At 43.5% G+C, this 15,470-nt stretch overlaps 2 protein-coding genes across 5 annotated transcripts in view; one reads left to right on the forward strand and one right to left on the reverse strand.

Annotated features, from left to right (window-relative positions):
- DNAH12 (dynein axonemal heavy chain 12) overlaps window positions 1-6,564 on the reverse strand; it is a 60,636-nt gene extending 54,072 nt beyond the window's left edge. The window contains exons 1-9 of one of the 4 annotated variants that reach the window (XR_003527149.1): window positions 6,428-6,564; window positions 5,904-6,020; window positions 5,460-5,561; window positions 4,627-4,790; window positions 4,322-4,412; window positions 4,017-4,043; window positions 2,904-3,093; window positions 1,532-1,607; window positions 517-675 (exon numbers count right to left, since the gene is read on the reverse strand). Coding sequence is in view for 3 of the 4 variants with exons in the window: in XM_027640040.1 (XP_027495841.1) it covers window positions 517-675; window positions 1,532-1,607; window positions 2,904-3,093; window positions 4,017-4,043; window positions 4,322-4,412; window positions 4,627-4,790 (707 nt within the window). In the remaining variant the exon portion in view is untranslated. Of the gene's footprint in view, window positions 1-516; window positions 676-1,531; window positions 1,608-2,903; window positions 3,094-4,016; window positions 4,044-4,321; window positions 4,413-4,626; window positions 4,791-5,459; window positions 5,562-5,903; window positions 6,021-6,427 lie in introns of those variants that run through there. The other 3 variants (XM_027640040.1, XM_027640041.1, XM_027640042.1) reach the window with 3 other exon arrangements.
- A 197-nt stretch (window positions 6,565-6,761) lies between these two features.
- PDE12 (phosphodiesterase 12) lies at window positions 6,762-11,442 on the forward strand. Its single transcript, XM_027640053.1, has 3 exons — window positions 6,762-8,066; window positions 9,037-9,115; window positions 9,810-11,442. Exons 1-3 carry the CDS (start codon window positions 6,807-6,809, stop codon window positions 10,250-10,252), a joined length of 1,782 nt encoding a protein of 593 aa, XP_027495854.1. The 5' UTR covers window positions 6,762-6,806; the 3' UTR covers window positions 10,253-11,442.
- Window positions 11,443-15,470: the final 4,028 nt, after the last annotated feature.

The following is a 15,470-nucleotide window of genomic DNA, read 5'->3' on the forward strand; positions in this document are numbered from 1 at the left end:
CAAACTCCAGGACATACAGAAGAGCTACCAGAAAAAATAATGAGGAAAATATAGTGAAAATTATCTTTTTGAAAACAGTGAAAATTTGAAGTTCCAAGACTAAACATAAAATCCAACTGATGAAAACCAGGTAGAAATCTGATATATAGGGTTAACACAGAATTCCCTACACATGATAATACTACTAGGAGAAGTTGATTTTTTTAAATGCTATAGCTTCTCTGGGGATCACAGCGTTAGGAATAAGTAAATAATGAGGAGACCTTTACAGAATCAAAGGCAACATATAAATCTAAAAGGTTGATACTAGCAGCAACTTAAGCACCAATAAAACATGTAACAGAAAGGAGAAAATTCATGTGTCATAACATAAAGTAACTTCCTCAAAGTACATTAAATGACTCAAAGAAATTTGTTATATAGACTCCCCTGTGATAAATAACAGAATTGAACAAACTCATCTTTGCCAGTTTCAAAAACCTATATGGATTAATAATTCAGCAGAACAGACTTTACCTGGAACTAGAGAAATCCACTACAAGGAAGGAAGAGAATGCTGCATAACCAAAATCCAGGAGAGTTTTCATTGTGGGGTGGACAGTGTGCAAGCTGGAAAGGATTTGATTTTTTGCTTTGATAAAGCTCTTATGCCACGAACTAGAAAAATCCAGGCCTCTGAAAAAAAACCACCAAAACCCAACCAAAACAAATAAACAAACAAAAATTAAGAGCTCAAGCAATACTTGAGTTTGCTTTAATACTATTAAAAGTAGTATTAAAAAGCTTATTCCCTAACTTGAATAGTTACTTAAATGCCACACACACATCCTCACTATGACACGGTGGATGTTATAAAGATACTGTCTGATCAAACCTGTTTTATCCTCATGGTATTTTCAGATCACCTGCTCTTCCAAAAGTTCTGTAGATGTAAACTCCTAACTTCACCACCTGCAATCAGGAAGCCTTTATCATCAATACTTTGAGAGCACACATTCTGATGCTCCAGAAAAATTGTACAATTCAGGTATTTATACTCTGTCTACCTGAATTCCTCTTCTGTTTTGGGAGAGCATAATAGGTTTGCCTTCGGTCTCAAGGTTTTATCTCATAACACCAAAGTCACACGAGCCCTTGGCATTACATGCAGTTTCAGCATGTTAAAGTACAGTACAACACTGCTGTCTGCCCCAGAACTGCCCTGCACACCCCCCCCCATGCCAGAGGCAGCTGCAATCTCACTTTAGCGTCTGGGCACTCGGAGTCAGAAGAAGTTTCATTTGCAGTCATTAGTGCTGCTCTATGTAACTGTAACAACAGTAATAAAACACTACCAGTGCTAAAACTTTGTGGAGCATTCAGATAAGAGATGCTGAAACACAGGATCCTCCTCAGATAGAAAATTTGCCACATTTAGGGACTCTAGAATTAATATTGTGCCATAACTCTGTCCGTGCAGCTCAACAAGAATTTCACTCATGCAACTCAGTGTGTTTTGCCAGTAGGTTATTTGCTAGCTTAGTCCACTCACAGAGGTAACAAAGGCAAAGGTGCCTCCTCTTCCTCTTCAAGTCCTTCTACATCTGGTTTAATAAGAGCTCTTCTCACTAAGGAAAAAAAATAAATACATGAACCTTAGAAGAAAATGATGCCATACTCAACAGGCACTGCACTTCTTTGGTCTTTCTCCAGGCTGAGCCAAGTACATAGGAGGATGAAGAGGTAACTGTGTCACCGTAGTCTTCAAAACACATTCTCCCTAAGGTAACTCAAAATCATTCCTTCTGCTAAATATCTGTACAGATTCAGGTGGCATAACTCCAACTCTGTCCCCTGTTCATGAAGGTTTTCAGACAGATTTGTGTTTAAATAATTACTTTCTTAAGCAATTTCTTTGCTGAGGGATGGTCAGGAGGGGATCAGGCTCCCCAGGAAAGTGGTCATGGCACCACGATGTTCAAGGAGCACCTGAACAGTGCTCTGAGTTGTGTGGTTTAGTTTGAGGTAGCCCTGCAAGGAGCACAGAGTTAGACTCTGATTCTTATGGGCCCCTTCCAAACTGAGATGTTCCACGACTGTAAGAATTTATGGTAACTTTTTTTAATAAAATTACAGTGAGATACTATAGCTATATACTATAACAGATGACATTACAAAGAAGTTAGTCCCATGATAAATTATGTATTTTTTAGTCTGCATTTTTAAAAATATCACTATCCACTAAAATATTGACAAAATTTGGCTGAATTTCAGACTTTGGATACTATAAATGTAAATAAAAAAAAGAACTTAATACATGATTTCAAGGAAAACATTTTTAAAATTCCAGTACATTAACCTTTATAAGAGGTTTTAAAACTGAAGTAAGTTGTATGAGTGATATCTGAAAATAGTAATTATCTTTGCAGATTTTTATTGCAAGCTTCCTCATGCATCAAAACTACCATCAGAAAACTCATGGATGTGTTTGTGAATGAACAGCTTAAGAAAAGCTTCTGTTCCTGAAGAGGGAGAAAGAATCACTAGTACATAAAAAGTTTCTACTTTCTTTAGCAGCAAACAGTGATACATTCTTGCAGCAAATTAACTAAACAGGTAAAGACTTAATGAAATAATGTCATCAATACTCAACCTTTCTGACATGAAGTCTACAGCTGCCTGAACTGTACCTTCAGCTGGTTAACTTTTTCCTGGTCTGAATAAAATAAGCAAGTTCTGCCTTAAACATTACAGCCAACACACAGCTGATGAGGTAGAGAAAGACAAAATCAGTAGTTAATTACAAAGATCATGCCTGGCTGAAAGAACAAACTAGAAAAAATATTTTCAGTGAGAGAGTATGGAACAGCTTGTAATATAGATACTAACACTAATGTAAGTACTGAGTAATTTGTGGTACTTACACACACATCTTTTCATGCTCTTTTCATAATCCCTTACTATCTCCCCTAAAAGCTCTTGAGTGAGCAGCTCTCTATCTTTGCCCTCCATAAGTGGCCGTGGCACCAAGGCGAGCATGGACCTGAGCCACTGCTGCTGGATGGGAACCACCGGATTGCTCTGCACACGCTGCTTCATGAAGAGGTAATCTGCCTGAAAGGACAATATTGACAGAGCTCTAAGAATTGGCAATGTAAATATTTTTGTGTTGGGCTTGACAAAAGTCTCTTTTTATTCACAGCTTTTTATCCGTAAGGGCGGGTGACTTAATCTAATCTTTTCAGTATTCACTGACTAATGCACTGAAATCTACTCTGTGGCTGGTAAAATGGTCTCTCTGTCTCAATGTTTAAATACAAAATATTGTACTTGTTAGTATGGCATTTTCCTTGGTTCTCTGCTGAAGTTTATGGCTGACAATAAAGCAGTTCAAGGTTAAGGTTATTGTTCTTTGGACAAACATTTATCTGGTAAAAAATGTGGACAAACACCCCCCCCAAGGGGAGTGGGTCTTGGCCAAAGAAAAAGGTATTTATGCTTTTGACTGACAGCTTTGTTACAAAAAAAAAGAGATCTGAATCTCTACATCTATGGATTGAGTTTATCTAACATAAGGTAGGAAAAACTGGTGTTACCTTAAGCTACTTAATATAAATATTTCAATACTGATTTGGGTTTCCAGTCTTACTTTAAAAGCTATGCACAAATCTCAGGATTAGTGCCTGTTCCTCAAATCAGGGGAACGATGTCAAAGACTAGTTTTTGTACAGGCTAAGGTACAACCTGTGACCTCAACTGAAATAATTCTGTAGCCTGTTAGATTTTTTTCTTAAGTAATGTCCTTCAGCTAAGGCTAAGTTAAATACTGATAGACATGCTTTATGTAACAGAAAAATACTTTTCTTCTACTGGACCACAAGACAAGACTCCTATTTTGCTCCCATTCCTCTTTTCCCCACCACAATTACCTTTTCCTGTTTAATCACCATTGATTCCATATAACATGCTCAACCCCTCTGAATAGAGATCATTCACTCTCCTACTCCAAAAAAAGCAGACAAAAGAATTTAACTCACTCTTTGTTGGTCTTCCTCATTGTTCACCTGTATAAAAAGCAACAGAAAATTGTTATGTATTCAGAACATATAAACAAAAACATCAGAAATGTAAAATATAACAAATATTATTCCTAAACAGAGACTTTATTCTGTAGGTATATAAGTGTAATTTCAATGGGACTACCTGAGTATATAAATATGTTTATGAACTACTAAGGAATGAGAAAAGTATCTTTACATAAATTCTGAGAAGTAAAATAAGTGCCCCAATAACAAAGAACTAAATAGGTGACACTTAAAATATTAAAGAAATGCTTTCTCACAATGGAAGGCAGTTCTGGAATAGGAGGTGCAGGATCTCTGTGAGATGTTTCTTCCATGGTTTTGTCACAGACTTTAAGAGCTCGATCAATTCTAAAGTAAAACATAAAATCAGAAGTGCAGAAAAACTATAAATAACATATTAGAAATAATCCTAATATTTTAATCAATGCAACCTGGGTTTTGATGATCTTTGATCACTAAATCTCACTACAATTATATTAAACAAACACCATTATTATTTGTCAGGTGTCAAATGTGCAATGTCTCATTTGAATTTCAATATCTTGAATTGCACAAAACTCACAGTATCTGATCAATCATCTCTTGCTGCTCATGGCTCCTTCGGTATGTCAACAGTTTTTTCTGTAATGGTGACAGATCAGCTGTGACTGACGAAGGTACAACAGTGGGATGAAACAAAGTTCTCAAAGTCCGTTTCTTGGGAGGTTCTTCATCTGAGTGCTCCATCTAAAACCATAACACAACCAAGATTTTACAATACAGTCCTGTCCAGAAAGCAGTTTAACAGATGCCTATATTAAGCTGAATGGACATGAGATATAAAATTACATCAACTCAGGGATTTCCACAGTCTAGGTATGATAGTTTAGCTCTCAGAAAACAGACAAGTGGTGTATAGTCTCAGATGGCAAAGTTCAACACACGTGCACACATACAAAGCCAGAGCTACTAAAAAAACATGTTACAGTTTCATTAACTCCAGATTAGTACATTGCATAAAATTGAAAAGTTCTGGTACAAATCTCTCACAGTACTTATTTATCAGCTGTACAGCACACAGAAGACACCAGGAAAGGGGCTGGTTAAACCCCCATCAGACTGCCCCAGGTTGGTTCTGCCTGATGTAGGCACATTTTCTGTTCTCAGGGTGGATATAGGAGTCAAGTTAAGAAGGTGGGAAATTTGGTTAAGACCAGTGGGCAGCTGGGCTGTGCAATAGGAAAGTGGAGACAGGTGTAGGTTTGAAATAAGAATCCTAGTCTGGGGGTGGGGTGAAGGTGTGAAGCAGCTAATTGGGTTTACACTGTTAAAGGTACTTGGAAACCAAAGCTTGATAATCACCTTGTATAAAATAAAAATTAAAAAAAAAAAGGAAATAAAGATAAAAAAGCAAACCTTGTTGTGCCACTGGACTCGGGTTCAACTAAAAGACCACCCTTCAACAGCGGCTTAAGCGGCTGAGTATGGCTATCCCAAAAGACCGACAGTCCGGTTCCCCTGGAAACAGGATGCACAAACTCAGAACCGCAGTTCAACGGGGGAGCAGAAAGCCAAAGCTACCTCCTAAATCAGCAGGATGTCCTCGAAACGCACTAAAACGGGCGGTGGTGGACGCACCAAAAGACACAAAGCTGTCCCTGCCCCACGGAGGGGTCCCCGCCGCCCTCAGCTCTCCCTGGGCCCCGGCTCGGGACAGCAGCGCCGTTACCCCGGGGCCGAGGGCGGGCGGCAGGGGCGGGCCGGGCCGGGCCGGGCGGGGCGGGGCCGAGGAGATCAATCCCTCTCGTTATTTAAAAAAAAAAAAAAAAAAAAAGAAGCAGAGACTCGGAAAAGCCTTACTTTGGCTGTCCCGGTCTGCCGGAGACAGCCCGAGCGCGTCGGCGAGTCCCTGTGCTTCGGTCCCTGCCTGCACCACGCAGATAAAAACCTCTGCGTTCCAGATCACAGCACGAACGCCTGGGGAAGTTTAAGTATTAATATCCTCAGGCATCAGGTGGCTGTTGCTAAGCTTCTGCTTTTTGTACAACTATAAACGGAAATGTGAAGAAATCCCAGAGATTTTCTACCCACTTGCCCATATCTGACAAAGAGTCTTTAAACCCTAATTTTGCGTCTGTGTGGGCAGAGCCCCGCGCGCAGCGATTGCGGGAGCAGGGGGAGGGAATGTGAGGGTCCCTTTTCCAAAGTTCCGGGCACCCTCCCAGCACGGGCTTTTCACAGCCCGGGACTGTTCAGCTTGAGGCGTCAAACTAGACACGAAGTGTTTCCTCGCAAACAGGAAGCAAAACAAAACGCTTGATGTTAAAGGATTTATAAGTTTGCACCGGGGCGTTACGAGGGACAGCCGCCCCCGTCTCGGACACCTGCTGGCCGTGAAGGGAAGGGGACTTCGCCGCTGAGGGAGCGGAACCCGGCGGTTCTGCGGGCGGCCTCCCTCACACCGTGCCGGCGGGTTAATGGCGGGCAGGGCGGCGCGGGGCCCCGGAGCGAGCGGGCACCGTTGGGCGGGTACCGCCGAGCGGGCACCGTTGGGCGGGTACCGCCGAGCGGGCACCGTTGGGCGGGTACCGCCGCTCGGACACCGCTGGGCGGGCACCGCGCTGGGGCCCCGGGAGGCAGCACCGCCCTCACGGACCCTGCCTCCCGCCCGGCCCCGCCCCGCTGCGCGCGCCGTCACGGTGGCCCCGCCCCCGCGCGGCGGTTCCGGCCGCGCCCCGCGGAAGCCGCAGCGCCGCCGGGTCCATGTGGCGCCGGCTCCGCTCCGCCCTCCGGAGCCTCCGCGGCTCCCCCGCCGTGCCCCCGCCCGGCGGCGGTGGTGGTGGTGGAGCCGCCGCCGCCGCCGCCATGGAGCGCGCCGTGGTGCGCTGCGTGCCGTCCGAGCCCAAACTGAGCCTGCGGTTCGTGCTGCCCGACGGCAGCGCCCGGCACATGCAGCGCGACCAGGGGGAGCCGCTGGGGCGGGCGCTGGCGCGGATCGCCACCAACGCCGCCAAGGGCCACGGCAAGGCGGGCAAGAAGAGCAAGAAGGCGCGGGCGGAGGAGGGCGCGGAGGGCGGGGAGGCGGCGGCGGCGGCGCCGGCCGTGCGGTTGTTCTCCCGCGACGGCGCGGCGGTGGCCGAGGAGGTGCCGAACGCGGCCGCCTGGCAGGACGGGGCCGTGCTGCACATCGGCACCGCCCGGTACCGCGTGGAGCGCAACCCGCCCGCGCTCACCGAGCTGCGCCTGCCGCGCTCGCTGCTCGCCGGCTTCCCCGTGTGCCCCAAGGTGAGCGCCGAGTTCGCGGCCCCGCAGCACTGCCTGTTCCGCTGGTACCGCGAGCAGCGCCCCGCGGGCGGCGGGGACGCGCCGGGCGAGGCCTGGGTGGAGGCGGCGGAGGGCGAGCGCGTGTTCACGCCGTCCAACGCGCTGGTGGGGCTGCGGCTGAAGCTGCGCTGCACGCCCGGGGACGGGGAGCAGCGCTACGGGACCGCACGGGAGGTGGAGAGCAGCGGCCCCGTGGAGGCCGGGCCTGGCGCCTGCACTTTCGACAACCGGCACCTCTACACCAAGAAGGTCTGCGGGCAGGGCTCGGTCCGCGCCGTGTCCTACAACATCCTGGCCGACACCTACGCCCAGACGGAGTTCTCCCGCACCGTGCTCTACCCCTACTGCGCTCCCTACGCCCTGGAGATCGACTACCGCCAGAACCTGCTCAAGAAGGAGCTGGCGGGATACAGCGCCGACCTCATCTGCCTGCAAGAGGTGGATAAGTCTGTCTTCGTGGACAGCTTGGCCCCGGCCCTGGATGCTTTTGGACTCGAAGGGCTGTTCAAGATTAAGGAGAAGCAGCACGAAGGCCTGGCCACCTTCTATCGCAGGGACAAGTTCAGCCTCCTCAGCCAGCACGACATCGCGTTCAGCGAAGCCCTGCTCTCGGAGCCGCTGCACAAGGAGCTGTGCGATCAGCTGGCCAAGTACCCCCTGGTGCAGGAGAAGGTGCTGCAGAGGTCGTCTGTGCTGCAGGTACCACCTTTGACAGGCCTTCTTCCTTTCTTTTCTCTTTCTCTTCTGGCCAGGTTTGTTAAGACTCAAACCACAGGAGAAGAGAGGTGAGGGATTAACAATCTGAAACACTGAAACTATGGTGTGTCCTCTGGGGTAATGCATAGAGCAAATGAGAACAAAACATTGAGACTTTGCTGAACCCGATATATGGAATTACCAAAATTTGGTAAAAAAAAAGGCAGTATTATTTTCTTTGAAAGTGAAGACAGCTGTTGAGATTCTGGGCCAGGTAGTGACTCCTGGTTGGTGGTATTGCTGTCAAGTTTTTCACTACTTACTCTCATACGTCAGAATGCCTATTTTTTAAGACTTTATTATAAACCTATTTTAAATAAGTTAATTGCCACTTTAAAAAGTGACAGTAGGGAGAGAATTAAGGTTGGACATGTTTGTGAGCTTCCTGATGCCAGTGGCTCTTCCAGCAGAACCATTATGCAAGTACAAATGTGTAAGATACAGATCTGTGTCAGGAACTTCAGAAGCATGCAGTGGTAAAAGTTTTGTACTCATGGACTGAGTAGGACTAACAGGATTTCTGTGATAACTGAAATCACCTCTAAAATTCAATTTAACAACTATGCAATGCTACGGTTTGCTTGCTAAAACCAGAGGTTTAGGTCCAGTTCTGTTGCAGAGAGAATTGGTGAATAGAATTTAGAAGTAGTTAAGAATGGTACAGCATTAACAACATCTTATGAAAAAATATGGCCAAACCAGACACAATCAAAAGCATCTTCATTAAATACATGGATGTAGTGGTAATATTTTGATTGATACTGAGACTTTATATAGAAGTTTAATGAAAAGTACAGCTCCTAAGTTGAGTTTATTTGTTATGAGTAACTGGATTGTCATAAAGGCATAAGCTGTTTCTTAAAATATAACCTCTCAGTTTAAGACTCACCAAAGACTGCTTTTTCTCTCAAAGGTTTCGGTTCTTCAGTCTACAACTGATCCTTCCAGGAAGCTTTGTGTAGCAAATACCCACCTATACTGGCACCCCAAAGGTAATTTTGGCATGTTCCCACATGTAGGATAACTGGCTTTTTAAGAGTTTTTGCCTTTCCTTGGGAGGATAGATTTCCCACCGTTCTTTTGCAGCTATAACCTTTTCTTCTGGAACTGAGGGTTTCCTGCCTTACTTCTTTAGATGAATCAAGCCAGGCTTCTAGGTCTGTTTATGTATTTATTTTCCTAATCTGCCTGGGAGTCAATAGAATACAGCTGAAAGCAAGGCAAGTCATGTTACACACAATTCACCCAACGAGCAGATCATAATACAGAGATGGCTTTGGGTGTGCTCGTGGCTTCCCACTCCTGTTGTACCTGAAGGGGCTCTACTGGGGTACTGCCAGGAGGGCAACCAGACTGGGCTACAGAAGCTTTTAGAAGACATTCTCCTCCTTTAAGTTTTCTTTTGGGAACATTATTAGGATGGTTGCTGTGAAATGAAAAGCTGCTGTAATATGGATGTTTAAGGTTCAGAGTCCTTTCGTGTCCGAGTTTAAATTAAAGCATTGTCTGCCTCTCAAAAACTTTCATAGTCACAAACTTCAAAGGCTTCTTTATTTGTGGAAACTATTCTAAAATGTAAGATTGCTGTTTCAGAGCTATAACTGATATATGCTTCAATGAGCAACTTGGAAAATTGCTGCAATGCTGTTGTGCAGTATTTGAAATCATACTTTTTTCTATTCTTAGGTGGGAACATCCGGCTCATCCAAATTGCTGTAGCCTTGTCCCACATCAAGCACGTCGCGTGTGACCTGTATCCCGGTATCCCAGTCGTATTCTGTGGAGATTTTAATAGCACCCCATCATCAGGAACTTACAGCTTTATCAGCAGTGGTGTCATTGCAGAAGATCACGAGGACTGGGTGTCCAATGGGGAAGAAGAAAGGTGCAGTATGGCTCTGAGCCACCCTTTCAAACTGCTGAGTGCTTGTGGAGAACCTGCTTATACAAACTATGTTGGTGGCTTTCACGGGTGCCTGGACTACATTTTCATTGACAAAAACGCTCTAGAGGTTGAACAAGTCATTCCATTGCCAACTCATGAAGAAGTAACAACCCACCAGGCTTTGCCAAGTGTTTCACATCCTTCTGATCATATAGCACTAATATGTGACTTAAAGTGGAAATAGAGCAGCTCTGGCATGGTGCTTTTGAGGGTTTTCAAACCAGAAATTTAGTGTATTGCTGAGGAACTGAGGTTACACCCTGACTTGTATGCTACTAAAAGGAAAGCCAAAACTATTACTGAAAAGTTCATGTGTTTAATGGTTCTACCGAATATTATCACACCGTTCAGAATATTTGCATGATAAGTTTCCCCTTTTTTATATGCTAATGGGAAAAATGTATTTAAGACATGGCTTTGAAAATTGGATTATCATATACCTTTTTATTGGTGTTTCTAAAGGATTAAGAATTATTTTATTAAAAACATAGAAATTTAATCTGATTTGTAATACAGCGTACAAATTGAACCCTGTTTAATTCAGAACCACACACAGAATCCAAACCCAAATGGATTTAGTTGATTCAACCTCACTGTAATTTTTAAAAAATGACAATTTTTTAAAAATAAGTTCAGAAATTGTCTCGTTCACTTACCATTACTGTATCCCAACTTTTTAGTAAATGGCATGAACAAATGTACTTGTACCTAAGACCTTCTGAAAATGTGTTCTTAATTTTCAGTGAATAGACTTTCTGACAACAATCAACCATGTTAAATTCAAGTTTATAATTGATATGGAAGCATTTTGCTTGCCCATATAACGTGGGCACTGAGGGTAACATTAGCACCTAGTGAAACCGGACTACGTGTAGAGGTGGCATCTACTTGGAACATCTCTTCCTTCTGTTGTTTTGAGTCATTGGCAAGAAAAGAAATACCAGAGTTTAGGACAACCAGCTTTGGATGGGAGGGAGCTTTTCATCAATATTGTCTGTTTCCAGAGGAGTTAGTGTGGTGCATTAGCTGTCTGTGCCTAAATCTTGAAAAAGAAACACAAGTGACTTGCAAACCTTTAACACAATGTTTCCATTTTGCTCCTCTCTTACATACAAAGCCTGAATTTTTAAGTGTTATTACCTGCATTTTTTCCTTCTAGAAATAGCCTAGTTTTCCTTATTTTGTAGGAGATAATTTGGATGTGAGAAAATGTATTTATCCATACCTTCATTGAATTTGTTGGAGAGAGTTGAGTCATTTAACAAGCTTCTTGCTTTGCATCATTAGTACATAAGAAACAAAGGGAATTTGGAGACCATTTGGAGACCATTTCCTCTTTCACCTAATAAAGCTCCCTGTGTCAATTGTCTCTCACTGGTTTTTTTTCCTACTTTTTTTTTTGTGTCAAAAGCTCATCTGAGTTGATAAAAGCTGTGTACCCTCTTTCACAACTGGTCACCTCCACTGCATTCTGGTTGACTGCAGGTTGTAACTGGGATTCCCCCAGCTGTTCATAGACTACTAAAATCAGGCAGTCCCTTTCAAGTAGCACATTGCTGAGGGGTGTTAGTGCTGCCTCTTGCCATAGCAGTGGCTATGCTGTGAAGGGTGTGCTTTGCAGAAGCTTGTTAACATCTGCTCTTCAGCCTTTTCTATGTTATTTCCAATAAAATTACTACTGGTTTTTGCTACTGTAGTGTCTGGGCAGCTGACACATCGATGCTGATAAACAACTGCACTAGTAAAGCCACCAGACAGATTGAGCTACAGAGGTCTTAAAAGGCTAAAAAGATGCAGGCCCATACATCTCCAACCATGTCCCAAACAGCATGACATGAATAGACAAATCTCACAAACTGTCCAGTGTTTTGTAAGCAACTCTGCACCCAGGTAAAGGCCAACTGACAAATTCCACTACTCTGCAAGTGCAGAAGCCTGTGTTACTAAAGAACTCATGTAAATGTCCTGTGCAAGCAGCTTTTTCCAGCAACATAAGCAGTTAACCTTCCCTCCTCCTCTCATCCCAAACTCTTATAACTGACCCTGCTCTACCTCCTGTGAATTATGGCTTCTTGCTCATGCCACACCAAACTGAAAAAGGGAAGTGATCCAGCTAAAAATACAGGGCTTTAATTCTCTTGTATTATCATTTTAGTGGGGTGTTATATCCTGAGCTGATTCACCATAAAGCCTTTTGTGGCCAAAGAACAAGATACAGGTTTGGAGGTGGGAATAGGTGATCAAGGTTTGAATCAAGACTTTCACCTGCTTAAGCAGATCCAGCACAAAACATAACCCAAGACCTCGATGAAAGGGAGCTCATTTATTCCAGTTTTGCCAGACTTATATTCCCTCAGATTCCAATTTTTGCTAAGCCAGAGTTCTAGTTAAGCCAAATGGTAGCTAAAAGCCTTTGGATAAAAAAGGGAAGCAAAATGGAATGTGGCAATGAAGGATGTTAGATCATTGCAAGAGTGGCAGACAGTACTCACCCTGTAAAACTGGATCCTAAATACTTCAGGTGGGTCCTTGATTAGTTTCTCTTCTTCCTTAAAAAGTGTAATTCAGTCTTGCATATGAGTTGAAGGTACTGTCTGTACTCTTCTAAACCACAAAGGTGATAATAAAAGTATTGGTGATTCGTAATTAAACTTTAAGATACACAAGTGAGGAGAAAATCTTGCAAACAGAATGGAGGCTCTAAACCTGGGCAAAGAATTTTTACTACTTTAGTAAATGAGGGAAAGCTTACACCTGAAGATGTAACATTTGCAAGCATATGGCATCTTAAAGGGCAGCAAAATTAATTGGAAGGTCTGTTCAAGAAAAAAATTCAGTATCAACACCAGGGAAAACACTGAAAATGACTGTACTACAGCTGAGTCAGAGGCCTTTTACAAATTGCCAGCTCTGAAAAAAAAAAAGGGGAAAATAACAAACCACTGAGTAATGCAGGCTTGTAGGCTGGCAAGTGAAATGTCTTAGTCACTTAGAATAGTAAAGTTGCAACTGTGAAGTTTGGAAATGAAATCATATTACTTATATAGCTTAACTGAGCACCCCTTATAACTTGAAAGAACATTATTTTCCTCCTTTTTCAGTACCTATCCCTTACAACTGGGTTACTTTGTCTTTTCCAAAGCCAAACCACTGAAAATCTGTAGCTTGTCCCTGGAACCAGAAGATGGAGCTGCTCAGAGAACAGACTTGCCTGGTTCTCTACCTCCCTTCCGAGAAAGACAAGTCCCTCCTGCTCCCTGTGCTGGTACTTGGGCTGCTGCCTCTGTCTCCCTGCTGACCACGGAGAGGGGTGCCCAGGGAAGTTGGAATCTGCAGGAAGCAAGTGGTGAGGGACAAACACGTATGGGCCCGGTAAAATTCAATGGCCCTTGAACATGGCAGATACTCTTTGACTGTGTTCAGGAGGAAACCCAGCCCTGTGAGCTGGTCCTGCAGACTCTCCAGTCCCCTTATTCCCTGTTTGATTAGTAAAATACAGCAGCAGAGTCTCACTGCCAATAGCAGCAACATGTCAGGAACCAGTCAGACTTTTCTGGAATAAGAAGGCAGCACTAGGGTCTAGGTTAGGAAAGTCACAATTCCAAAGAACTGTGAGTTTTTGGGGTGAAAGCAACCCTCAGGTACACCTTGGGCCCAGAGCCCCCACGCTCCCAAGCTGTGTTTACCTCTGTGTAAGGTAACATATGGTGCTTCCTACTGCACGTATGGTGACTTTAACTCCCATCTTAGCTCCCCCTACACATCTGGACCTTGCCCAGCAATTAATTATTCCTCTTGAAATCCCATCCAGAACCCAGATTTGCAGAAACCCTATTCAAGCTTTTCTCAATTTTATTCCATAAATCTAAACCCACTTGTATTTGTTCCTCATTCAGCAATTGGAATGCTCCTCATCCTTCACATCAAAAAACTGGGTAGGATATTCTTCTCACGTCTCTGTAAATTTGTGTGTGGGTTTTTTGTTTCTGGTTTTGTTGGTTTTTGTTACTCTACTTTCCCAGACCATCCGTTAAGGAAAAAGGAAAATCTACTCAACTTTCCCATCTCTGATGCATTCAACTGAAGGTGCTGCTCCTGCCTGGCTGTTGTCTCAGGACAGAGGAGTTGCTTCTTTCCCATTGGCTCCTGCTGTGGACAAACTTGTCACTGACAAGAAAATTACGGAACTAAGGGCACTGAAAGACTGATCTTCTGGAGGTAACAGAGGCTTGGCTAGTTCTTAGGCTCTGGTTATTGTGAAATAACACCTGTGTATTTGATACCTACAGAATCAACCAAGGTCTGCCAGATCCTTCAGACTGATCTGGCAACTTAGAACTCATATTATTTTTTTCCTTTATTCATTTCAGACAAAGAGGCTCTTAGGCACCTGTAACAATTAGTACTTGAATTCCTACACATCAGTACCTCTTGTATCACTGCTGTTTTTGAAGGATATAACTCAAGCCTTCAGTAAAATGCCTTTATGTATCATGAAAAGCAAACAATGATGGCAAGTACAATTGAGAGAAGGAAGAAGAAAAGGAAAAGGGAGGAGAAAAATGGTACAAAACAAAGAAGGGGAAAAATACCCAATGTGCTAAGGCATCGAATCTTTCAACACCTCAAATTAATCATGCAGTTGTCTTGTTTCTTATATTTTTGGCATACCAAAAAAAATAAATAAAATTGTTCCAAGTCTTTTCACTCCCACCCAGTAAGAGGAAAGGCCTGAAACATTTCAGTTTTGGCAGCTCAGCTTTATTCATAAGTCCAACAGCAGCATAAAGAATGTAATTTCTTACTCAAGTCCCCTGTCAATACTACTCTTCTCAAGGGTGGGAAAGAAACATTTGGACAAGGTGATGTGCAAAGTTTCATCATGTCACACTCAAATTGCCTTTGTCCAGACCTTTATAGAAAGATTCTTAGACTAGCAAGGGACTCAAATTCTCATTACTGGCAACACCTAAACCTGTGTTTTACACAAACTGGGCCATTCCTGTAAGCAATGAAAAAAATTGAAGCCTGTCACACAAATACTGAATATACTTAAAATAAATGGTGTCAGCATGGCCAAATAAAAGAAAAACCCCTCATCCTTCAGTGTTTTGCTCTCTGTAGTTAAGCTGGTCATCTGATACACTGAAATAAAACCTCCTGTGTACAAATATTACTTGACTGACTCCCCAGTGAAGGTGAACTTGCCCCTTGTTTGAATATAGAAGTTGATGCTACACAAAGAGAAATTTCAGCTATTGGAAGTCAGGATCTCCTGCCATTACAGCAGAATGAGGAACACATTTTTAGCTGTCTTGTGCCTGTCCAAGATTTTGAACTTCTGGGACAACAGCTCAGTTCAGGTATTTGACTTCTGACAGGGAAATGACAAAGCAAGTTAG

This window comes from Corapipo altera, unplaced genomic scaffold (genome assembly GCF_003945725.1).
Source record: "Corapipo altera isolate COAL_440 unplaced genomic scaffold, ASM394572v1 55, whole genome shotgun sequence".
Classification (NCBI taxonomy): Eukaryota; Metazoa; Chordata; class Aves; order Passeriformes; family Pipridae; genus Corapipo; species Corapipo altera.

Coding starts and splice junctions, on each gene's coding strand:
- PDE12 (XM_027640053.1), top strand. CDS start 6,807: ATGTGGCGCCGGCTCCGCTCCGCCCTCCGGAGCCTCCGCGGCTCCCCC. Junction 8,067..9,036: donor AGAGGTCGTCTGTGCTGCAG/GTACCACCTTTG, acceptor TTTCTCTCAAAG/GTTTCGGTTCTTCAGTCTAC. Junction 9,116..9,809: donor CCTATACTGGCACCCCAAAG/GTAATTTTGGCA, acceptor TTCTATTCTTAG/GTGGGAACATCCGGCTCATC.